The sequence below is a fragment of the Lemur catta genome, chromosome 13 (genome assembly GCF_020740605.2).
Source record: "Lemur catta isolate mLemCat1 chromosome 13, mLemCat1.pri, whole genome shotgun sequence".
NCBI lineage: Eukaryota > Metazoa > Chordata > Mammalia > Primates > Lemuridae > Lemur > Lemur catta.
This window is the reverse complement of record NC_059140.1, coordinates 36,813,211-36,840,238: the sequence shown is the minus strand read 5'-3', so window position 1 is coordinate 36,840,238 and position 27,028 is coordinate 36,813,211. Positions and strand designations below refer to the sequence as shown.

Here is a 27,028-nt window from a genome sequence, read left to right as displayed (position 1 = left end):
TGAGAATTACCAAATGTTACACAAAGACACAAAGTGAGCACATGCTGTCAGAAAAATGGTGGTGATAGACTTGTCAATGCAGAATTGCCACAAACTTTCAATTTGTAAAAAATGCAGTATTTGTGAAGTAGAATAAAGCAAAGCGTAATAAAACCAGGTATGCCTGTATAAAAATACTATAGTTATAATGGAGGAAATTACAAAAGTGTTGTCAAACACTGTTGTATATACTATTTTTAGAATCTGCCTTTTTTTTACCATGTCATTGATTCTAGCATTAGTCTAATTATTTGGTTGGCCTGTATCATTTTACTTATACTGCTTATGTTGGAAATAAGTGATACAGTTTTATTTTTAAAATAAGTCTGTACTTACTTTTGTAATATATTTCAGTTTTAAAATTGAGGAGGGAGCGGGTGGATCGCTCGAGGTCAGGAGTTCGAGACCAGCCTGAGCGAGACCCCGTCTCTACTAAAAATAGAAAGAAATTATCTGGACAACTAAAAATCTATATAGAAAAAATTAGCCGGGCATGGTGGCGCATGCCTGTAGTCCCAGCTACTCGGGAGGCTGAGGCAGTAGGATCGCTTAAGCCCAGGAGTTTGAGGTTGCTGTGAGCTAGGCTGATGCCACGGCACTCACTCTAGCCCGGGCAACAAAGTGAGACTCTGTCTCAAAAAAAAAAAAAAAATTGAGGAGGGAGAAATAATAAAAAGAAAATCTAAAGAACTAGGTAAATCAGAGGAAAATCAGAGAAGAAAGGGACAAGAATGGAAAAAAAGTAAAAATTCTTCAATCTTTTAGCAGAGAGAAATACTGAGTTTGCTTAAGAGTTTGGACAGTTTCCAAAATCAACATTTGTATATATTATCAGACCAAAGTATTTGGGGTTGGGAACTCCCTAGGTCTGCCACTTAATGGTTGTTTGGTATTAATAGGGCAAATCACTTAACTTTTCTGAACCTCAGCATAGCTAAGACTAATGCATATAGAAGTCCTATATGAAATGGTTAGTACTATATAAATATTCCTTTTTTTATGTTTTTGGCTGTGAGATAATGGGCAAATAAACTAAGTTCTTTGTACACAATAAGTAAGAATGCTTATTTTTACCTCTTGTCTGTTACTCCTTTTCAAAATTTCATTCTTGTGTATTAGCCTTTAGATGATATTTATCAGTTCTTTCTCTTCATGATAAATTTGGACTAAAATAAGACTTATGATAATAATAGTAATTTACATGTTTTATAGCTTATAACATAGGACCACAATGCCAATAGTAATCTTTAGTGACTTATTGTAAATTATTAAGTTATGGTGATGGCTGTAAATTTTATATTAGATAGTTTTGTTTTTAATGGTTATCTTTTAAATCCTCTTTCTTTAGACACAGAAGTTTATAGTGAGTTTTATCCCGTGCCACCTCCCTACAGTGTTGCTACCTCTCTTCCTACATATGATGAAGCTGAGAAAGCTAAAGCTGCTGCAATGGCAGCTGCGGCAGCAGAAACATCTCAAAGAGTAAGAGCACTTTATCGTTTCTTTTGATAATATTATTTTTGTTAATTGATATGTACATTTAACAATATCAAAAATAGTCTATGCATAAGAATGTGTGTGTGTGTAGATTTTTTTTTAGTACAGCTGACACTTGAACAATATGGGTTTGAACTTCATAGGTCCACTCATATGCAGATTGTTTTCAATAAACATATTAGAAAATTTTTTAGAGATTTGTAACAATTTGAAAAAACTTGTGGACAAACTGCATAGCCTTGCAATATTAAAAAAAATAAGAAAAAGTTAGGCATGTCTTGAATGCATAAAATATATGTGGATACTAGTCTTATTTATGTGTTGGTCGACTGTTTATATTATCAGTAGGGCTTCCAGTGAACAGTGGGGTATTAATAGTTAAGTTTTGGGGGAATCACAAGTTATATACACTGTTTTGACTGCATGGGGGTCAGTGTCCCTAACCCCCTGGTTGTTCAGGGGTCAACTGTATTTTCTCTACTGTTGTTTATATATGTTGTCATTTTTTGGTAAAATTGGCACTCTCCTAGTTAAATTCACCTTCTTCATTCCTTGACTTTATTGTTTCTATGACTGTTCTCCTCCACTTCTTCTCAACTTGTGGGGCATCCTAGACCTTATCTTTACTAATACATTTATCACTTCTTAAATTTTGATTTTAGGCATCTCATCCTTCACCTCCCATCCTTCTAACTCAATCACTCTAGTTACTACCACCCAACAGTTCTTCTCTTTCACTTGGAACTCTAGTCCATTGACCTCTTCACTGTCCGTGTACTTACATAGTTTGGATTCCATGGTCTGTCATTATAATCATGAGTTATCTTTTTTTCTATTTATGTTTTATATATTAGCATAGCCAGTTTAGTGACTCTCTGAAAGAACTCAAGGTAGGCTAAAAAGCATGGAGAAATAAGTTACCACGGCTTCCAATTATTTTTGTCAGCTAATCCCCACCTCCCTTTTAGCATATCCTATCCTAGAATTTTGGAGTAATGGTCAAGGATTCTGTCTACCTCCCCTTTCTCCCTCATCTTCCTGTCTTAGTAATAGAGACAGAGACGAAGACACATATATGTTGTTCTTTGTTCTGGTAAAAGGAGTGGCTTTTCAGTAAGGAAGAGTCAGTGAGATGAGATACATGTGTGCTGTTCTGCAGCCAGGTAAGAGGCAAAAATTACTTACATTTTAGTGTGGCTGCAAGCAGGGCTAGAATTCATTGCCTTTTTTTCTTGCTTTAGATGTGAGTTGTCATTTCAGATCCCTGTATTCATCCCATTTTGTTCAGGAAAAAGACACAAAAAAATCATTTTACCTGGAAAACTAGAATTAGGTGAGAAGCCAAGGGAGAGAGGTGTGCTTCCCTGTATGGCATTCTCTTCTCGCTGCTCTGAGGTCAGAGCCCAGTGGGTAGATCCTCTGAGAGGTGAGCATGTGTCCTGAATGTGTTTCTTCCCTTAGCTACAACACTTTCCATGCCTACTCCCACTCCCTTTCTCCAGCACACACAGGGTTAAACACCAATATAAACAGCTTTGGACATGGGAGGCTAGGTAAAGACAGTAAACCCCACACTTATTTTTTTATGCCTTTTCCCTCTTGGACGGATGGGGGCTGGAATAAGTCTCTTAGGACAGTAGCATAAATATAGCTCAATCAATAAGGATTTTTGATGCTGTCAGGGGAGAATCATAGAGAAGAAGGATAGATCTATAAAATAGGGAGTTTCTGTCAAAATGAACTTTAGCTTGCTTAGAACACATGTGTTTGTCAAAGCACATGCACATCTCTCAGTGAAGTAGACTGACAGTAACTCCTTTCTCAGGGAGTGTCTCCCTGGAGACCTTGACAGTGGCAAAGGTCTTTTAAAGAGTATTATGGACCCTTGGATCCTTCAATGCCCTAACTTTTGTACAATAGGATAGAACTCTAAAGACAAAGTAGGAAGCATTAAGTCTTATTTGTGTGCTTGTGCTTTGAGAAAAGCATAAAGGTGGTTTTACCCTTTTTGGAGAGAAAATTCTGAAATGTTACCATTCCATTCCTTCACTGTCATCTTTTCCAGTGCCTTGGGCATTGTGGAAAATTTCATAGAAAGCAAAGTAGAATTGTACACAAGAGACTAATGTAGGTCCTTGGACAAAATCTTTCAAATTTGTCAGTGTTTCCTAAGCCAGTGCTCCAACACCCTCTTTCTGCAAAATATGAGTGTTTGTGTGTGAGTCTCTGTGTCTGATTTAGACAGAAAACTGGTGTATACTTGAAAATTGCTGAGAGTAGATTTTAAGTTCTCACCACAAAAAAATGCTAAGTATGTGAAGTAATCCATATGCTAATTAGCTCCATTTAGCTATTCCGCAGTGTACACATATTTCAGAACATCATGTTGTACACCATAAATAATACAGTTTTTATTTGTCTATTAAAAAATTTAAAAATTGAAAAAAACACTTGGTCTGATTAGCATTTGAGTACATTCAGTCATAAATGAGTCTCACCTGGATGAGCTGAACGCTTATTCCTTGAACGGACTCTCATTGGGAGAATATAGGTAGTCAAGAGACTGAAACAATACAGTTTTCTATTTCTTATTTTTAATAGTTGTTTGTATACTATAGAATGGTTGAATATAAGATTTATGGAAATGAATTACCCATTTTTAATATTTCTACGAAAAATACTTGAATTCCAAATCATTAACTTTATAAAACTTTTAGAACATGGCTTGTTGTTCATCAGGTAGGCTTATCTTATGATCTTAAAGTGGATAGAGTTTACTTTTTTGTAACTTGTTTTAAATTGATTCAGTAACTTATCTTTTGATGTAAGAACTAGAACTTGATAATCTGTGAGCAACTCTGGGACACACACCTTGCATTTACATTCCCAACACCTGTTATGTGGTGCATATTTGTTGTTTAATAAATGACAGTTTACTAAGTTAATGAGTGCTTTTTGTTTTATATATATATATTAGCCAATGTGGGAAATTAGGAATAAGAAAAGACTACAGGTATTCTCTTATAGCTGTTCATTTTAAAATTTTTTGATGTCTTTTACCAATTTTAGGATTTATAAATTAATATTTAATATAGTTGAAATTATTGCATAGGTACCATCTTTTATTTTTGAACATTTTATATAAATACTTTCCTGTTTAATGGTGGAGGGAAATTTCATGGAATCAATATACTATTATAATTTAGTGGCCATTCTTCTCTAGTGAACAATCATTATTTTCAAATGTTTGTGGTTTTTTTTGGTCAGGTGTTAATATTATAAAAGAAATCTTTGTGTATTTTGTCTTGTGTATTTTAAAAAATGATGTCCTTTGATAAAATCTCTGGACTGGTGTTTTAAAATATATAATATGAAATAGTTATATTTTTGCCATTTTATTGACAGTTTTTTGTTCAAACTGTGCTTTAGTGTTTATTTCTTGAATTAATTTGAAATTATATAAAATTTTATTAGTATGCATTGTCATTGCCAGTCATTAAATTTAAAGTTTGCCTAGGATACATGACTGCAGAGTTTAAGGGATCTTTGTGCCCAAATGATGAGCAACATAACATGGTTTTGAAAGTTTCTTTCAGGAAAGTAATACATTTAGACTGCCATGATTGGGGGGAAAGAACGTCAGTGTCCTAGACCTCAAGTTCCACTTTGACCTTCTAGTTACATGATCTTGCGCAGGGCTCTAGCTTTTCCGACTGAGCCTCACAAAATTGAATCATTAATAGTCAACTGAGATTATGTATGTATAATTTGGAAAAGATGGATATATAAATTAGGTCAAGTCACTCATCTGATCAAAATTTTGTAAGACCTCCCACTTTACTCAGTAAAAGCCAAGGTCCTTCGGTAGACTCTGTCCTCATTTTGTCCTGTTTTCTCTCGTGTTCACTCTGGGGGTCCAGCCATGCTAGCTAGCCTCTTTGCTGTTACTCTAACATGCCATCTATCTTAGGACCTTAGCTTTGGCTAATTCTTCTGCCTGAAACACTTTTCTATGAGATGCCTCATAACTAAATTTCTTACTTTCTTTTAAGTCTTTGCTCAGGTGTCACCTTAATGAGGCCTTATCTGACCACTATCTTTAAAACTGTAACCTTTAACCCCATAGCATTCCCAAATTTTCCCTTTCCTTTCCTTTTTTTTTGGCATAGTATTTATACCTTTTAATAATTATATAAATAACTTATTTATTATGTCTTTGTTTATTGTCTGGCTCCCCTCATTAGAATATAAGCTCCACAAGGGCAAGCATATTTGTTTTGTGTACACTGATGTATCCTAAGGACCAGGAAGCCAAGTCTTATGTAGAATAGGTATTCCATTAATATTTGTTGAAAATTGGAAGCAATGAGTGATAACAGGTTTTATGTATACTTTCAGAGACATTCTTTACTTTTATAAGCAAATACATTAATATGTGAGTATATTATTTTTATATAAACAAAATGCTGTACAAATAATTTCCACTTCATATATTTTGGAGATTATTAACAATATTAGGGATATTAAGAACTTTTTTGTTCTTATTAGCCAGGCGTGGTGGTGCATGTCTGTAATCCCGACTACTTAGGAGGCTTGAGCCAGGAGTTTGAGGTTGCAGTGAGTTATGATGGCACCACTGCACTCTAGCCAGGGCAACAGATTGAGACCCTGTCTCAAAAAAAAAAACAACAAAACTTTTTTGTTCTTTTTTATTTACTTTTAAATTTTTGCACTGCTTTTTAAATTTTATTGGATAGATATACGATAATTCATTTTACCTGCCTGTCAAGAACTGTCAACAGTCTGAAATTTTACTGGACTTGCAAGCTAATAGACTAGGTTGTCACAGTTCTTTGGATGCTAGCAGAAAACATGAGACCGCTGGGTCAGAGAAAAAGACATTATTATTCACAGCAATAGCAGTAGCCAGAGTATTAGCATTTTCTGTGCCAGTTCCCTGACCTCCAGTCCCCACAGGGCAACACAAAGAGGGCTAAGTGATAACCTCCACACTCAGTGTGTTGAGTCATAGGAGAGGAACCCTGGGCACAGGGAACCCAACTCTTTTCTGATGGTCAATAAGAATGCCCACACTTCTGAAAGGAGATGCTGTCTCTCCTCCAAAGCTCTCCACGATATCAACTCTCAGAAAAAGACAGCCAGTGCCTCTGCCTAGAAGACATGTAGAAACCTAATAGACCCATGGAGAATTCTCTTAACATAGTCCCTATCGATGGTCATTTAGATTGTGTCTAATCTTCTGTTCTTATTAACATTGCTGCAATGAATTATCTTTAATACATCATTTCTTGTAAGTGGGGATACGTGTATGTATTTCTACAATATGTTGTAAAAACTAGAATTGTTGGATCAAAGGGTATGTACATTTTAATTTTGATAAATATTTGATAAATATTGCCAAATTGCCAACCAATTTATACGCCACCACTGACTATGAAAGTTCCTGTTTCCCCATTTAATATTAATGCAGCAGTATTACATTTATCTTCTTGATACCCTTTGCATGCATTTGCTGTTATTCAACATTATCTTTTTTGTGTTTACCTTTTAAGTTACTCTTTTTAAGGGTGCCCATGGAAAAGTAATGCTTGCTAATGTTTATTGATTACTTACTTTGTGCCAGACATTGTACTCATTATGTCATTTTGTCTACTGAGAGCACTAGATTTTGTTGAAGTTCTTATCCTTATATTTAAGATGATAAAGTTGGGATTACTTTAGTGAGCTATTCTAATGTTACATGTATACAGATTCAGGAGGAAGAGTGCCCACCAAGAGATGACTTCAGTGATGCAGACCAGCTCAGAGTGGGTAATGATGGCATTTTCATGTTGGCATTTTTCAGTAAGTGGTCTTTCCAAACTATTTTTTTGCATATGTTGGCTGTGTGTGCATTAAAGTAACATAGTGAAGAAAAGCAAATATTATTAGAACGTATCTACCTTGTTTAAAATATAGATTGTTCCTGATACTGAACTAATGAATACTGTGATCGTATGTTATGGTACAAACCCTAGAATTTTTTTTTTTTTTTTTTTTTTTTTTGAGACAGAGTATCGCTTTGTTGCCCTGGCTAGAGTGAGTGCCATGGCATCAGCCTAGCTCACAGCAACCTCAAACTCCTGGGCTTAAGCGATCCTACTGCCTCAGCCTCCTGAGTAGCTGGGACTACAGGCATGTGCCACCACACCCGGCTAATTTTTTCTATATATATTTTTAGTTGTCCAGATAATTTATTTCTATTTTTAGTAGAGACGGGGTCTCACTCTTGCTCAGGCTGGTCTCGAACTCCTGACCTTGAGCGATCCACCCGCCTCGGCCTCCCAGAGTGCTAGGATTACAGGCGTGAGCCACCGTGCCCGGCCACACCCTAGAATTTTTAAAACACTTAACTGAATAATTATGCATTGCAACCATTATGCTGTATTGCTGACCATATAAAATTATATAAACACATTTAAGCTAATTGGGATTTTGTAAGAGAAATGCTGCAGTGGGGGGTGCCGTTCACTGCCATAGGAGCTTATGGAATGAAACTAAATCCTGGTTTTGGAGAAGACTTCAATCTGAGTGTCCTTAGGCCAGAAGAAAGGTTACAAAAGGGGGGATATTCTGGGCAACTAGAACAATGTCACTTGAGACACAAAGGTGTGAAAGTGTAAGTTTTATTTGGAGGAATGGTGAGTAATTAGAAAATCAGAAACCTAAGTAATATTTTTTAACATCTTGCAAAATTCTTAATTTAATATTAGACTTATAAAGTAGATTTAAATCAAGGGAAGACTGTGTCATAGTCTTCATTATTTCAGTACCTAACATGAGGGATCAGAATAGTTAACTCATTAAATAATATTAAGACACTCAATAAACTGTTTAAACTACTAAAGCCAGTGGTAGAAACCCAATATTCATGTAAGTAAATTTATTAGTCTATGATATGGTTAATTTCTGCCCTCAACCTGGTTAAATGATTAAGCTTTCATTCTTGGATAGAATGCTGATTTCATTCATTTTAATTATAAAATTTAGTTAAATGAGAAAACAGAAATAGTTTAGTTATTTAAAGTGCCACATTCAACTTTAGCAAATAGAAAATACATACTTTGGCCGGGCGCAGTGGCTCATGCCTATAATCCTAGCACTCTGGGAGGCCGAGGCGGGCGGATCCTTTGAGCTCAGGAGTTTGAGACCAACCTGAGCAAGAGCGAGACCCCATCTCTACTAAAAATAGAAAGAAATTATATGGACAGCTAAAAACATATATATAGAAAAAATTAGCTGGGCATGGTGGCGCATGCCTGTAGTCCCAGCTACTCGGGAGGCTGAGGCAGGAGGATCGCTTGAGCCCAGGAGTTTGAGGTTGCTGTGAGCTAGGCTGACGCCACGGCACTCACTCTAGCCTGGGCAACAAAGTGAGACTCTGTCTCAAAAAAAAAAAAAAAAAAATACATACTTCATGAGTTGTTACTTTTGACTCTGGAAGTTCACTTTTTCCTCCATTTTGAAATGGTTTCTTTCTTTTATTTCATCTGCTGAAGAACAGAGGTGGGGGGAGGGCAGGCAGCTATATTTTTTTCTTCAAACTTACTAAATTATATTCAAGTTGTCAGTCAGCTAACATATATGTAATATTTAAATCTTAAATTGATTTTAGTTATAATTTCTAGTTAGATATATCAGGTACAACAAAAAGTAAATGAACTCTTTGGTTACAGATGAGTACTGTTTTGTACTATTATTTAGTGAACCTTGGTTTTTCTCTTAATTTTAGTTCAACTGGTAATTCTTAACAAACTTCCCACATATTTTGTTTACAAGAAGAGTAGCTTAAACATTAATTTCTTTCATGGTTATATCTTTTAAGGAATCTTAATTAGAAAAGAATCTAAATTTATTGTACTATTTTTAGTGTGAATATCTGTTTCTTAGGAATAAAAACATGTTGTTTGATACCATTTAATTATATCACTCAGAGAGTTCTTATTTCTCCATTTCTATATTCCACTTAACCCCGGTATCATTTTTTAATCTTAATTTTTTAGATTTGAAAACATTTCACTGATGTAAGTGTTGTAAATTCATGGTAACTTAGACACACTGGATGACTTTAGCTAGTGTTAGTATAACATTAATATTAGTTAATATAAATGTTTTATTTAATATATTTAATATAAATTATCTTTTTCTAAATTTTTACTAAATTGTTTCCACAACTTATTTTTTATGCTTCCTATTCTATATTACGCCAATATTATAAGAGTAAATTTATATTTTTTACCTTCATTTTCTGATACGTTTTTTTCTAGTAGTCCTAGAGCTTATTTGCTTTGATAAACATAGATTTATTTGTAATTACTACCATCTAGTGGCTGTTCCTCAAATTGCAACTTACTGTATTTTCCATGCCATTTAAATGATCTTGTAGCTACTGTTGGTAAAAAGTAGATTTTCTTTAATGTGGTTTAGAACTTAAGCATTTCAGGTTATATAACTTGTGCAAATAAAACTACAGTGAATATCAATAAGAATATTTCAATTAAAACCTTTTGTTGGTTTAATTTTTGCTGCCTTTGTTTTCAACACCTTACCTCACATAACCCTAAAAAAGTTTATACTTAAATTTGATAAGATAATTGCATGTTCTTGTTCAGAAAATATAAAAGGAGAAATGTATGTATCCCCTGATAAGGTTTTTGCTTCTCATAATCCTTTAAAGTGTTACTGCAAAATGTCTCATACACATGCCTAACCTCTCTGATCTTATTTTTAAGAATTTTTTTTTAAGAAAATGAAATGGAATTCATTTATTTGTCAGTCAGTTAAACACTAGAAATTAAGATTTGGTTTGTTGGATAACTGACAGTCTGTGGAAATGACCTTGAACTCCAGTGCTTTAAAATGTGGTAGGCTCTATCTGGCTCTGTTTAGAAAACTTTTCTTCCAAGGTTTAGCCATTTGTACCATGTGCGAATCTTAACATCACCATGCTATGGTAATAATTAATCACCATTAATTCCCATTTTAGACTTGAGGGAAGCATGAAGAGAAAGTAAGTTATTTGTAACTTAAAAAGAATTCAAAGAGTGTTTTGAATTTTGAGTAGTAAGAAATTGCCAAACTGTCTTGCAAAGTGGCTGTACCATTTTGCATTCCCACCAGCTGTGAATGGGAGTTCCTGTTGCTCTGCATCCTCCCCAGTATTTGGTATTAGCATTTTTAAAAATTTTTTATTTTAGACATTTTAACAGATGTGTAGAGGTATCTCATTGTGTTTTAATTTGCATTTCCCTAACAATTAATGCTGTTGAGCATCTTTATTCAGTAAATTCTTTTGAGCACCTACCATATACAAGTCATAAAAGTTACAGTTCTTAAAGGGGTTATCTAGACACTGGAAAACAATACATTGATGACTTGTTCTGTCCATGGAAAGCTGTGTTTTTATATAGCTTTTGGATAGGATTACATATTGTGAGTGAATTCAGAAAAGGAACATCTAAGAATTGTAACTCTACCTTAAGAAAACCATAAAATATTTGTGAAGTATTAGATTTTGTTATTTTATTTTACCTTTTTAAAAAAGCACATTTTGTTGGCTGATTGCTTAGGCTGGACTTCTTGGGTGGGACCACATGAAAGCTATATTGTAACCTGGTTTTTAGCTGGTTTAAAAATGTAGTTTTATCCATTGATAAGCTTTCAGGAATTGATTCCTGTGAACCAAACTGACAAGAAATCACACTTACCCATCTGATGGTGTACAGTATAGTAAATAAGTAATAATACATTTGCAAAAGGTAAGCTACAGTCTATAAAGAAGGTTAACTGGCTTAGAGTTTAAAGAAAGGGAAATGCTGTTTCCATTGAGCAATGAAGTATAGTTAATGTAACGTCTGTGTTAATTTGTTTCCAAAGTGTGGTCTTTAAATGAACTGTTTCTGTTGCTTTTAGTGGCGTTTATTTTCAACTGGCTTGGCTTTTGTTTATCCTTCTGTATCACCAATACCATAGCTGGAAGGTATGGTGCTATCTGTGGATTTGGCCTTTCACTGATCAAATGGATCCTTATTGTCAGGGTGAGTGTCTTCATAGCCTGTATCTTTTATCTCTAAAATGAAAAGGCGTGAAATTTTCTGTGTGGTTCATAAATGTTCATTTTATGCACATGAATTCAATTATTTCAAGGTTATTCTTAATTTCTATACTTAATTATTATAGTAATTTCTGTGGTATGAAGATTTTATAACTTTATTATATGAGAGATTGTTAATATTGGAAAGAACTTTGAAATCAGAAAAATTTAAGTTTGAATCTCATCTTTTTTTATGTCTGTTCTTTTTTATGTCTGTAATTTAATTGTTCTGAGCATTGGTTTCTTCAAAATAGGCTGATAATTAATAGCTGCCTTCTAGGATTTTTATTGGTACAGAAATAATATAATTAAAGTACTTTGCCCAATTACTGCATAAATATATCGCTCAGTAAATCGTTGCTATTATTGTGATATGGTGCAGTGTGCCTAAAATCAGTTAAAACATAAACATTTCTGTATTTTAGTAAGATTATGAACCTAAGTATCTTTTTACTTTTTTGTCACATTGAGAGCTCAAAAGTAAAGTGGAGGGCTATGAAAGTGACTATCAGAACTTATCTTTTGTCCCTTGTGTTTCTTTAAGCCTTTCTTCTCATTTTCCTGTTGTTCCCTGAAGTCACCCTCTCTACTTCTTATTTACACGATGGTGTGTAGGGAGACAAAGATAAGTCCTTTTCTTTTCCCCATCTCAATAACGTTTCTGGTCCCCAAAATTGCACAGGCATTGGTATGGTTAGCATAATCTTCCCCCCAGCTCTTTACCTTGGCCTTTCAAAGGCCCCTTTTAAAAAGCTTTTCTTTACAAATGTTTCTTCCTAGTGTTTTTAGGATAAGGCCTAGGAGAATGAATGCTTATTTTTTATTTTTTGTAGAGATGGGGTCTATGTTGCCCAGGCTGGTCTCAAACTCCTGGCCTCAAGTAATCCTCCTGCCTCAGCTTCCCAAAGTTCTAGCGTTACAGGCATGAGCCACCGCACCTAGCTTTCTTTGTTATTTTTATACTTGTAGCTTCCCAGGGTTTCAGTAGTCTTAACAGACAGACCCTGTCTCGGTTCAGACCAGATTATAGGTTTTATTATTAATCAGTTGATTCTTGATTGGGACCTGTGGACTGGTTTCTCCTAAGATGATTAAAATCTGGGCCATTGTAAGAACTGTCCTCTGGCAGATTCGTGTTTTAATTTTATTTCAAAGGTGTATAGTGGGTTCCCACCATGGGCATAAACTTATTAGGTGTTAGGGAGCATACAGCTATAAAGACACAGTCCCTGCCCTTGCAGAAGTTATTACTAGAAAACCCTCAAAAGAGTTGGTGCTAGATATGTCCAACCTTGGTTATGATACTAATAGAATTAAGTACTATTATTCAAATAGGATTTCTCATCTGAATCACAGAACACAGAAAATAATTTGAGGACTATTTTTTTAATTCTCCTAAAGTTGGTAAATTACTAGTATCACTAAATCCATACGAAAGAAGTTAATGCATTATATACACCCTATGCCTTTAGGGTATTAGAACCTAATTGTCCCATAGAACCCCAGGTTGAGAAAGGGGCTAATGTGATAAGATGGGGAACTTAAATTCAAAGACTACAGTTCCTCAGTTTTGTAGGGTATATACCGACATCAGGTTTGATCACCAGAACTGTTTAGTTTCCCTTTAAAATACCTTTACTGAGTTAAGGATAATGTTATACCTTTAATGAATATTGAGAATTGATATAAGAAAAGGATTTTAAAAAATTTTTTGTATAAAATAATAATAGCAGCCCATTCATTGAACACTTAATGTGTTCTAGAAATAGTTTGTTACAAACACCAATTTTTTTAACCTTATCTGTATGTCTGATGCTGGTGATGGTCCAGTCATTTTAATTGATGATGAAACTAAAAAAGCATCTAAAAACTTGCTCAGAGTCCCACAGTTTTTATGTAGGTTAGAATTGAGCTTGGTCTCTATTTTGTGCCTGTTTTCCTAATTCTGTACTGCCTCACTAACACTGTACTTTGACTTTTACTGTAAGGTTCCAAGCGGTAAATTCCTCTTGCAGTTTTAGTGCTGAGAGAAAGGTTTTCTCCTAAAATCCTGGTGTTTCCTTTCATTAGACAATAAGTAATTTATAAATCATACTGCTGCTTTCTTTTGTGTTTCTGCACTGCCGTGAACCTCAGATTTTGTGTAAATACCTTTAGCCCAGGATTCTGATATCACTTCTAAGGCTTTTGATGTTTTTATTGTTTGTTTAAAAATGCCTATGTGTTTTATTAATATTAAAAACTAACAAGTTTTTTTTTGAAAGTAGGATATAAACAATACTGGCGTTATATTAATAAAATAAAATCAGATAAATTCTTAATGTTAGTCAATTTATTTTCCAAAATTTGATTTCTGCATTGGCCAATCAACATGATTGGTTTACTTACTTGAAAAAACAACAGTGTGGCTCAGCCTGCGATGTTTTATTATTTTAGAACATTTTTGATAGCTCAGTAATGAGTCCAAAAGCTTATTTCTTTATCCTTTTTACATAGTGAGTCTTTCTCTTTGACTTCAAGGTGAAGGTAATTATATTCTTTCCTTGGTAGTAAATAAGAAATAGCTTTATGGTAAATATTTTTGGTGAAAAATGACTCTCTTCTTGATTTTCTAGTTGCCCTTAATGGGTGTCATATACAGAAAGTTAAAGTATTGCTTTGGTTTTTTATTCTTTTTTGTCCTTATAGCGTCTAAAACCTATATGAAAATCTTTTATATCTAATTATTAATCACTTGATTTAAAAGTAGTATAGTACATTCCTACTTTATAAGCTGTATTTTTCCAATTTTCAAATTTTCCCTTCATTGTACATATTTTAAAGGTGCAGGAGTATGTGAGATTTGCATCTTTTAATATTACTTTGAAATTTCTAAAAGTATAAGCTGATTTAGATGATGGCCTATTTATTAATTGAAAATACTTCTTGAGAAAAATACTTAAGGCTTTAAATAACAGTTAGATAATTTTTAGTTGATATGGTTCCTAAATGGTGACATTACTTACAATTTGTAAACATGTTTTATTATCCAATTTATAGGATTTTTAAGCTTTTATGAAAATTACAACAAATGGTTGGAAATAATTACCTCTAAAGGTGGAAATACTTTTAATTTCAGATTTGAGGGCAAATCTGCATTTAGCACAGTCGTTTTTAGTTAAATCAGATTCAGTTTGCAGACCAGTGGAAACAGGGTAAACTCAAGCTAATCTTTAGTAGTTTTAGAGTAGGTTATATTAAACACTTTAAAAAAATAATTATTTGGGGCATTGTTTAAGTACTAAAGGGTAATAGAGAAGAATTATCTGAAGTAACTGCATTAGAATGATTTTTTTAAACCTTTTTAAATTAGTGAAGTTTGATGTCTAGAATCTAATCAAGGAAAAAAGATACCTGTGTCCAATATCACCAAACCCTGCCTTCCATCTGCCTGTTCATATTCCCACATCACAGAGAATATAAAACTGTCTACCATGGCCACTAATAGGAACTGTTGAAATGCCACTTCAAGGTTCATTTAGCTGTTCTCAGCTCACTGTTGGGAACTGAATGCTAGAGCATCTAGTTTGAAAATAAAAAGACTCTAATGAGTTGGGGGTCTTTATGTGCCTAGTATTTTTGGCAGTGATTAACAGTAGGGGATGTACCGAAGGTCAAAAGCTCTTCTTTTTAGAGGTCAGTAGAACATCCCCATCTGATAAGATTAAACTAATGTGGCTTTTGGTGTTAATATCTAAAGCAGCGGGTTGCCGTAGCATGTTTGGGATGGTAATTGTGGCCTTGAGAGAGTATGAAAAAAGGGAGTGATATGTGAACTCTTTAATGAGAAAATGTGTGATTCAGATAATTCAGATATATAGCATTTACTTTTCTTTCTTGCAAGCAGTTTAAAATTATTTTTTGTTTCTAAAATATTTTGTATAAGTTTGTTTGCTATTGCGTTGAGATTTTTCTCAAATAATTATATATATATGTATGTTGTTAATGTATGTCACCAAGGATTTTTATTTTTCCTTTTGTGCTATTTTTAAGTGTTAAAGATTATTTGAGGTAAATAGTTCTGAAACTAAAGATAATCTGTGATTTTCAAATTTTGGTATACAAATGTGGTTAATATATTTATGTTCATTTCAGTTTTCTGATTATTTTACTGGATATTTCAATGGACAGTATTGGCTTTGGTGGATATTTCTTGTACTTGGTAAGTTATTCTTAGTGCATTTCAGTTTAACTAATTTGTATTTAGTTTAACTTTAATTTCCTAAAATTGGAAGATGTAAAATTATGTTACAACTTATATGGAAATAATTTTTCCACTGTGAAATTCTCATATCCAAACCCTTATATCATCTCAGCTTTTCAAATATTCTACATAGCACTCCAGATTCCTTAGATTTAAAATATACAGGCTGTCAATGTAAAAAATCAGTCATTAAATTGAATGACAATTGAATGCTACAAAATTTTAAAATCCTGACATGATTAACAAAAAAACTCCAAAAAATTGTCTTCGCATTCATCTTAGAAATATATATGCATAGTTTCTTTTAATGATCTTAGGAAGTTTGAGACCAGGATAGTTTGGTGGTTCTATCCTTTCTTGTATTTTTGGTTCATGGAAACATTCTTTATACTTTTGAAATGTGCCCTGCATTAATGATTAATCAGTCAGGCATAAGGAAAAGCTTCATGCCTAATGATCACAGTACTTTTGTTGAGTTGTCTTGTTATAAGGTATGTCTTTCGTTAATATTAATGGAATTTTATCGATTTTCAATTTTGGTTCCCTTGTTTTTCACTTTAGACATGTGATAATTAAGTTAATCTTAAAATCACATTATATCTTTCATCCACATTTCAAATATATTTACTGACATGAAGAATACATTTTGTTTCTACTTAGGTTTAAAAGCTCACATTTCTCTAAGAATTGCAGCAGAAAATAATAGCATTTCATTTCAGTAGGTGGCAGTCTTCTCTTTGAGTTTTCATTTAGTCATGCTATCAGATCTTTGAGATCTTTTGGGAAACAAATTCTTAGTGGTCAGTTAAGGTCACAAAATTCTTTTTCTAATAATTATAGTGAAATTATTTTAGTGTTACGACTTTGTTGGGGAGTCTGACTCATATAAGGGGTTAAGCCAATTCTATATTGTTGATTCTGTTCTGACTGACTGTATTCTGTGTTACTGAGTTTCTTACCTAAAACGGAAAAAAAACTTATAAAGTTTACCAAGTATTTAAGCATATCAAATGAGTATGTTTTTATATATATTATTTAGAGATTGGAGGACTCTTAGGAAGGTAACTGAGGGGCAGAGTAGAATGAAGAGGACAATCCCAGTTCCACATTCAGAGCCAGAGTCTAGCACTTATTTAGGGGAATGTAAAAATTTAATCAGTGATAAAAATGTTGCTCTCACATACACTAAGAAGAATATTGAGCACTTTGTAGAATGCTGAGAAACAAAAGCCACCGAGTGATTGGTTTTTAGATATGAATTTGCTTATTTTAGAAAATGCCTGAGAAGAAACAAAATGTATCTCAGAAACAGCAGTTTCATAGACAAAAGAGGGAATCTCACAAATGATTTTAGTTTACATTTTTCAATAATATTTTTATATTATAACGATTCATTATCTTTGAACAGCATCTGGTGGAAGGACATGAGGGTGGAATTCAGAGAAAGGGAGTCCCCAATGGAGGGAGGGATATGGGAAGCAGATGGGATTGGATTTAGTTGAAATTTATACCACTTGTTTAAATCATCATTTGTCTATCTCTTCTATCTTTCCTCTTCAGTTTATTACAAACACGCTTCTTTTTTTAGTGCTTCGAATACTGTCTTGGAGTTGGGATACACATTTAGTTTGGGGCTTCTTTATTTTAAATTCACAGACTCTTTTCCTCCTGGTGAGAAAAATTACACATAGACGGTATATGTTTGTGCTTTTGCACCCCCACCCCCATTTCCTGGTTAAAAATTTACTGGAGTTAATAAATGTTTCCCTAAGAATTATATGCTTAAATATTTCAAAGGCTTATACTAATAATGGTAATGTTTTTATATTTATCTAATATTTTTCATCTGAAACATTAAAGCCTTTCACCGGCATTGCTTTTTTAATTATTAAAGATATCTGTGATTATTATTTTAAAATACTATTTTACAGAGGAGAAAACTGAGATAAGATGTATTCCAAATAATCTAAGAATGACTGCTTTCCCAAGTCTTCTTTCCTGACTCTTATAATTTTTTTTACCCGAAGCTACTCCTTTTCTTATCATAATTTTTATTATAAATTAGTCTTTTATTGCTTGAAAACAAGAACTCATAATTAAAAATAGGTACATAATGCACATAGCAAGTACAGATTTCACAGATGACAAGTACTTGATATTGCTATTATAGATAAGCTTATGGTTTTTTTTCCACAATTGTTTGCCAACTAAATGCGTATATTGTCTTTTTATTTACTTTATATAAGTATATATGTCTTAGTTTGTTTAGTGGTTATATTAATCAGAAAGTTTAATACAGTATGATGGGATTTCTAAGAGTTAAATCAGTTTAAATGCATCAGGTAACTTTGCTGTTTAAAGAAATCTTAATAAATGTATGTTTTTATGTAATTCTGGATTTTCATAGCTGGATTTGCTTTACTTTAATTTGGGTACATCTAGGACTAACAAATTGAAAGAATGTGGGTGGCAATAAAATTTTATTGTATTTCCTCATGACGGAGTTATCATTATAGTGTAAAATATATTATGGAATGTGTGGAATCCTACAGATTAAATTCCTTTTCTTAAGCCATGAGGATCTTAATTATAATTGTCTATTTTAAATTTATCATGACCCATTTCTGTATAAAAACATAATATACCTGTATTATTTCAACCTTCTCAGGCCTGCTCCTTTTCTTTAGAGGATTTGTTAATTATCTAAAAGTCAGAAACATGTCTGAAAGTATGGCAGCTGCTCATAGAACAAGATATTTCTTCTTGTTATAGAGGTAAGAAATATTAATATATTAACTCTGTTTATTCCCTTTATGCATTCAAATTTACCAGATACATAGTAAATGCTTAAGGAGTACTCAGGATTTTTTACTAAAAATTAGCATATTTCATATTTTATACTATTAATAGCTTACTGAAATTTAGTAAGTTATAGACCTTTTTAGACAACTTTTATATTTTTAAAATTAAATTTCATAAATTCTAATTTTTTAAATATGGAATGAATACACTGTAACTTTAAATCAGACTTTTTAAACTGTTTTTTAAAGACTGATCACAGGAGATCTGCAAAGTAACCACCAGAACAAAATTTAAAGCCTTAAAAAAGCAAATACAACAAAGTACTTACACAGAAGGGACTGGCATTTTGCAGAAAACAATGTGAAATCCACATAAGCATCTGGTGAAAAAAAACAAAAAATAAATCTATGATTGAAAAACAATTTGTCACATAGTCATCTTAGAAATTTGGATCAAGGAATAAAAGTTGTGTGAAGAAAATAGGAGCTCTGTTTTTGTTTTCTTAATGTGTCAGTGTGTGTCAACAATGAAAACTACAACTTGAATAAATCGAATATAAAGAAATGAGCAGGGGGTGCCTTACTATTTACTGAGTTTCTGGAGGCATTGTATATAGTAATAGCATTTACTTATTGTGCAGCCAGGAGAATCTGTACATAAAGAGACTTAATATCTTTACACCCTATCTTATATTTTATTTTTATTTTCCTATCCTATTTTTTAAAGCATATACCATATACTTCATATGTATAAATAATTTAAACTTGAAAAGTATTTGAACTCCATAAGCAAAATGTCTACTAAAATACTTCTGAATGTAGGACTACAAGGACAAAGTGTTTCAGGGTTACTATAACAAAGTATTCTTTTTTATAAATAAATTGTCTGGTTTGTGATTTGGTTGTTTAAATTTTATTTATAATTTATGAGTTATGCATAAGCTTATATTATTTACTTATGTCCACTGAAGAGAACAGTGAATATAGTTTTATTTCTGGAGCATATTAAAATATCATTTTAAATGTTCCTTTAAGGTACCTAGCCCTGAAGATGTCACATTTTCTTTTTAACAAGTAAAATGTCTGTAAACAATGGCATTAAGAGTTTGTCAGCATTAATGATAAGATAAAAGACAAAGTAATTTTACTAATTTGAGTGGTATTCTGTGAGTAGTGTGATTATCTTATCACATTTTGAAGAGTCTAAAATATAATGTCGCATTTTGAAGAGTCTAAAATATAATGTAAGTATGTTCTAGATGAAAGTATCCTAAAGCTTTACACTTTAGAATATATTCTGATTTATGTACTAGTTTATGTTGTCTTTATCAAAAGAACATTATATACTTATGTAATACTGCTATAAAATGGGCTATTATACTATGATTTAGATAAGTGCAACTTAATACATTTTAAGACTAATTATTTCTTTGTCCCTAGACTGCAGCAACCTGACATTCCTTTCTTACGCCAATGTGAAATTTCCAGATCATCTGTAAACCTACAACTTTAATAGGATAGAAGACTACTAATAACAGAAGACAAATTAGTGAAGAAAAGATAGAGCATCAAAATTGAATAGCAGGGTGGTTTATACTTAAAAGCCATTTCTGTTCATTCTTTACCTATCTATATTTCGTTTGTTTTGCACATATGCATATGTGCCCATTTAAAAGATTTGCATATACTTGAAAGAGACCTTAAAGTTGTAGCAGTCCAGTCACATTTGGTTAATCAGTGTTTGATATAATTGAAAGAATTGAGTGGTAAAGTCTTCCAGCATGTAAATTCCATTGACTTCTGACCTGACATTTAGTATAATAAAAATGAAATTATTAACCATGTCAAATGCTTTACTTTCTGGGTCTTAGATTCATTTGGTAATTCTATAGATGAAACATTGTTTGTTATATATAAAGTTTATTGAAACCGGCAGTGCTGATTATTGGAAAGGATTTGTCAGATTTTTGAACGTGATATTACATTATTATTTAGGAAAACTCTTCCTGTAAATAACCATGCATAAAGTACTTTCTGCATTGTTTTCTTAGAAATTGTGTCTAGATATCTTTTCATTAATTTTAAATTAAGTGAACTAAATATATATATAGAAAATTTGAGTGTTAAAGATAGAATTTGTTTTTAAGACAAATGTTAAGAAAATGTGGGTATACCAAATGTCCTTTATAAGAAAAAAAAATTTTTTTAAGGGACCTACTAATTTTAGAGATTTTCAAGTAAGAAGCTTGGTTTTTAGGATTGCCCATCTTAGAGATTCTTGCAGGAAGAGGTTGTATTAGATATTATATTTATTTCATTTAAGAGAATTTTGAAAATTAATTTTCCAAATATTCTCATTTGCATTTGTCTTTTAAAAAGCCAATAAAAGTATCTTTCAATATCATTGTAATAATTTGTTCTTTAGGTGTTTAATTTGTTAAGCTTAGCAAATAAAATTTTGTGCTATTAATAGCTTCTGGTTTTTATGATTATAGATTAACCTATAAAAAACATATTACCCATTTTCAAGTTATGGAAATGTGTCTGGGGTATCTAGGGGTGTGGGTGTGTGTGTGTGATTAGCGTGTGTCGCCATTATTACAACTGGAATCTAATCTACATCATAAGCTACTATATTTCACATCTTGCAAATCATTTTATGTCTCATCTGTTTTTCTTTTCAGTTATATCTTTGCTTTTGAGTACCAACATTTAAAAATTATGGTATATCATCTTTTAAACCTAAAAAGTATTCAATACAGCTATATAGAATATATAAAATTGATTATTTATTATTAGACACTATTACTAAAAGGTACATTTAATTATTCAGGGAGATTTTTCCATTGCTGAAAAAATAAAATTTATTATGCTTTATAACTTCTTTTGTATTTCTCTGTATTTTCTAATTTTTTTCGTTGTCTTTGATAAATAAAACATATAGTTTTGTTTTGCTAATTAAGCCTCCTATTTTTTGTTTTCCCTCATTTAGTTTACTCCCTTGTATAGAATTTTTACTATCAATTAAAGTACCCGTGTTATACACCCCTTGAAGTAAAACAATAATATGGGGTAAAGAAAATAAAATATTTAATTTACTTGCCTAATTTGGAAATTAATTAGAATTAGAATGTACTAATAACATATGCAAACTCAAACTCATGCTGGATAATTAATTTTCTGTTTTTTTTGTTTTTGTTTTTAAGACAGAGCCTCACTCTGTTGCCCTGAGTAGAGGGCCATGGGCGTCAGCCTAGCTCACAGCAACCTCAAACTCCAGGGCTCAAGCAGTGCTCCTGCCCCAGCCTCCCGAGTAGCTGGGGCTACAGATGTGCGCCACCACGCCTGGCTCATTTTTCTATTTTTAGTAGAGACAGGTTTCTCACCCTTGCCAGGCAGGTGTGAGCCACCACACCCAGCCTGGATAATTCATTTTCTATAGACCTATACTTTTTTTTTCAATAACTTTTAAATGACATTAAGCTTTGATACATGATAATTTTAGGAAGCTCAGCCATCAAACATCAATTTATTAAAATTTCATTTTAGTTTTTGTGGTATTTATACTTGGTTTCTGAATATGAATGTGTTACTTTTGATCTAACATCAAAACTTCACTTTTTGTTTTGATTTTTTCCCCCCAAATCTATAAGGTTCAAGTATACATGCTACTTAATCTTCTATAATTGGTATAATTTAATGGTAGCCTTAAATCTCATTAAGCAGGGGAATCAAAATGTTATTTTCAAAAACTTAACATTCCCTTCCAGATTTTTCAAATTCTGCATACTTGCCTTCATTTCCTGTGAGCTTGAACAGCTGCTGTTGTCTTTTGGGGACACTTGACCACCGTTGCACTCTTGCCTTAATGATTGAAAATTAAAACCCTTGTTAGGGTGTGTAAACATTTTTGAATGAACATGAACTGGGGCTTGGAAGTTACTGCAAGAATTTCTTAAATTATTTCTATTATATTTGAGTAAGGTATAGCTAGAATAATCCATTTTACATATTCAACAAACTTAAGGAAAAATACATTTTTCTCTGTTGTATATTCAAGATTTTAGAAATTTAAAATTAAAATTCAAATCCAATTACACTCAGTTAAAATGAAAATCTCTGCTTAATAGAAAAAAAAATTAACACTAACCTATTATCTTGAGTCTGTAAGATATATCCCATCTTAGACATGCCTCTGAAGTTGTCCATAGACTTTTAACTTGTTATAATAATCATCACTAATATTTCCAGTAAAACTTCTCACAATAGGAAAAGTGAAATCCAGAATATCCAATTGTAGAAAAATTCAGAGTTCCTTAATTTGACATAATTTTTTTTCAACTGGTATGTACCGTTTCAAAAAGCACGAATGTACTGATAGTGAATGTGATACTGTACTTAACTAAAGTGACATACGTCCTGAATTTGCTCAGAACAGTCCTGGTTATTCCCGTTTTCCCAGCTTAATTAAATAATGCTTCCTCTCACGCTGAAAAGTGTCCTAATTTGGGGGATAAGTTATATGATCACCCTGTATATAATTGTACACTGTGCTAAGAAGTGACTGTCTTAGCCCCACTGTTCTTTGATAGATGGAACTGGGGTAAGGTCAGGAGCTGATTATTGTCACAGCCTTTTCTAACCACTTTACACGTTTGTCCTGTAAAAGAGGCACAGTATCTTTTTAAAAAATAGAAGTTATATTTGAATGATTCCAGCTAATGGTAAATAGTAATGAATGACTTTTATAATGCTGTTAAATTTTAATTGTTTATTATTGAATTCTTCAAAGTCATACAAAATATTATTATATTATTAAAAACTTCATTCTGGATAAAGTTCCAACTGTTAGATGATAATATGCCATTCATTATATATGAATGTCCTTGCCATATATAAAATATGCTGGCATGTATTTTACTTGTTAATAAAGTTGTATAGATGTGGAAATGTGACCCTGTGATGCATCCTTTTGAAAATTGGTTTAAGATTCACAATATAGTATCACTACCTTGGCCTCACTAAAATGTTTATATGGCAGACCTTTCAAGATTTGAGATGATAACAACTCTGTCATGGAATTAGGTTGGAGTTGTAACATCATTTAACTTGTCAGTTATTGTAGGTTATAACATAGATTGCAGTTTGATTTTAATAAATGCAAAAATACCAGCATTTTGAAAGTAATTTATGTTCATTTCTGCTTTGTAAAACATCAGTGGTCATAGGTCAGACCTGCTTATGACCATGTATTCTTATTTGGAACATAAGATCTAAAGCGCAAAAATTTCCTTCAAGTTATTAAGGAAAAAAGCAAGAAAAGTTCATTTCATAGTTTTTGAAAAATTAAAAAGAAAATGTTTATTTTGAACTCAGCATATTTGCTTGTTTTACTCTCTTGATGTTTTCAGCTTAGATTTTTTTTTGTTTTTGTTTTGAGAGGTTGAACCACCTGCTTCTAAAAAACTCAACCTGATGTCAATTAAAATTAAAAAAAAAACAAAAAAAACTAAATCCAGCAACTAAATAGAGAAGAGATGGTCTATTACCCTTTTAACAACTGAGGTTATAGCAAACCAAAATCACACTTCCAGTTCACAGAATCTTAGAGGTTTTTTTTTTTTTTTCTATCTTTTCGTACTTGGAAAGAACCACTTTATTACTCTCCCACTTCTTTTGTGTGTGTTCATTTTAATTAAATCAACACTTTACCGTGACACAGAAGAAGGGGCATGGGCTGTCCTTCCTTAGAATTGAGTTTCTTCTCTTAGCATTACCAGAAATATAGCAAGATGAGCAGTAAAACAAAAGTTTGCCCAAGCCTGAGAAGAAATCTGGAAGACAGCCACTGCCTTCAGGATATGGAACATAGCAAATAACCTTACTGGAAAGTAGAATTTCTTCAGAGGTGCAAGAACAGTACATAAATTCCTTCTGTGAAAATATGTTATTTCTTTTCCATTAAATTTAGTTTTTCAGCCATCTGAATTCCCACATAGTAATTTGGTTTGGCTGTGGAATCTATGTGATTTGAGCTGTGAAATTTTTAATTTTCCTGTTACTCAGAGAGATGACCTAAAGACTCTACTTGCTAACATGCATTGGTGACCACTCATCCTAATATAATAAGTGGTGATGGAGTAAGTATGAAATATCACTTCCCAAATCCAGATTTTTAAAATGATGAGCAAACCATGGGGAACATGTGGCAGCAGTTCATTAGGATTAATGAATTTTTAAATGATAACCTGAGTCTTACATTTCCCTAATCCCATAGAATCTCCAGGGATGAATTCTTGATTGAATCATTCTTATAGGACCTCTCTCCAGAGCAGTGATTGTTACTCAATATGATGCATCATTGTCAACAAGTTTTCAGGAAATTAACATTCAAGCTTCAATTTTCAGAAGTTCCAATGTAATAAATTTACCCCAATGATGAAGTCCTGGCATTTCGGTCTAGTGGTACTGTAGATTCCTTTCTTATCATTGTGTCCTCTTTATATCTGGCTTCTTGCACATATATGTGATAGAAAGTTAAGCATGTTGGGACCAATGATGTAAGTCTTCTTGCAGGGAAAGGAAGAGGCACATAAAATCAGATCTTAAAGGGTTAATGAGCATTTCTTGAGTTCCTCCTGCTTTATGACTTCTGAGTGAAGGCCCTTCTGGTTTTAATGCCTTTGTACAGAAAACATGGCATTGCAGGGCTTCATCACCAGGGTGGTGTGGGAGAATGGCACTGTTAGTGCTGAGATGGCAGGTATTTTCTCCATAATCCTGCAAAGGGAGCAGAATTGAATTGCTCTACCATATGGTTATTTTTTTTCTGGCCTCAACAAATATAATTTCTTTCCTTTAGCAACTTCCTTTCTCCATCTATGAGGAGCCTGTGGATTATTGAGAGCGGCAGCTTTGTGTAACAGGAAGAATGGGTTTTGGAGCCACGTTAACTTGGCTCAAATATCAGCTGTCATACAAGCTCAGGCAGTTTGCCTATCTGAAGCCTCAGTTTTCTCACCTGTTTATTGGGATGCACAATATGTACCTGAGGATTAGATGAGATTTATGTCAAAGAAAAAGGTAGCGATTATGATTACATGTTTGCTCTTTGTGTTTCCTGACGAGGCTGCCTGTTAGTCTCAGCAGATGCCTCCAGGACTTGAAATAAGCCCTTGCCTCATGTGGGCATTGTATCTGCCAGCCCCTTGGAAAATGGGTGATTAGAATAGGATCGTGTTAACCTTGTATTTGTTCTTGAATCTTCTCTGCTGAAAGTGGAATTAAAGCCAAAGTTGCCTGGATGACATTCCATTTTAAGGGATGCAATTAAGCAAAGAGGGGCAGGGAGTTGTCTTTTACCAAGCAGTAAAGCACTCTCACTGGCAGGGAGAGAGGAAGCTTGCACAGATCCCTCCAGGCAGAAGCTTGGAGAGCCAAGAGGTTAGTCCTTCAGATTTTCACTCTGAATTGATTTGATGGTACTACTTCATAACCGGTGACTCATCTCTTTTGCTCAAGGAGCCAGTGCACTGAACTCCCTGTTGGGAAGTGATCAGGAAGTAAGTTGATGGGGAGGTTGTTTCTAATTCTAGGAGAAATTACTTCACCCAGCTTTCTCCTATCATCATGGGTCAACCTTGGGTTTATCTTTAAAGATAAATCCACATTGGTGTAGACAGACCTTTACCTGGTGTACTGATTCAAATGCTAATCTCTTCTGGAAACACCTTCATAGACACTTCCAGAAATACTGTTTTACCAGCTCGCTGGGCATCTCATACCTAGTCAAGTTGACACATGGAATTAACCACCACACCCGTCTTTCCTCTCCCCAAATTCTTTGTCTGGAGCTGAAGTAGGACCCAGATACACAGTTTGGGTTCTGTGTACTGTGCAGTGATACACAGTTTGGATTGCACTTAGCCTGTCTGAAGGTAGTAATATCTGCAGTGGCAAAGTGAGTGGCTTACAATGACACGCAAAATCTTGGACTTTGTTTTTCAAAGGTGCTTACAGTAACCTTCTTTCCCTAGAATTGACAGGTGAGCTTCTCAGGCTATGCAAAGCCACCAACATGAAGAAGAGTTGCAAGTCTTCCCACAGGATTACTGACCACCTAGACTCCTCACACCAGACTGCACACCTGTACAGTGGCAGTGTAAAGTGTGGGGTTTATATCTGCCTGACTCTCACCCTTTCATTCTCTTTATTCTCCAGTTGTATTCCCATGGAGAACCAACCGCTTCCCGATTGCTTCTAGAGATGAGCATAGTGAAAACGTCAGCAGCCACA

At 33.3% G+C, this 27,028-nt stretch overlaps 1 protein-coding gene across 1 annotated transcript in view; it reads left to right on the top strand.

The window, feature by feature from the left end:
* The window catches only part of NDFIP2 (Nedd4 family interacting protein 2), a 69,456-nt gene extending 47,875 nt beyond the window's left edge, over positions 1–21,581 (top strand). Inside the window, exons 3-8 of the mRNA XM_045566638.1 lie at positions 1,388–1,521; positions 7,308–7,401; positions 11,509–11,633; positions 15,824–15,890; positions 18,601–18,706; positions 20,174–21,581. Of these exons, the coding sequence (XP_045422594.1) occupies positions 1,388–1,521; positions 7,308–7,401; positions 11,509–11,633; positions 15,824–15,890; positions 18,601–18,704 (524 nt within the window). The 3' untranslated portion in view covers positions 18,705–18,706; positions 20,174–21,581. The remainder of the gene's footprint in view (positions 1–1,387; positions 1,522–7,307; positions 7,402–11,508; positions 11,634–15,823; positions 15,891–18,600; positions 18,707–20,173) is intronic.
* The last annotated feature ends 5,447 nt before the right edge of the window (positions 21,582–27,028 follow it).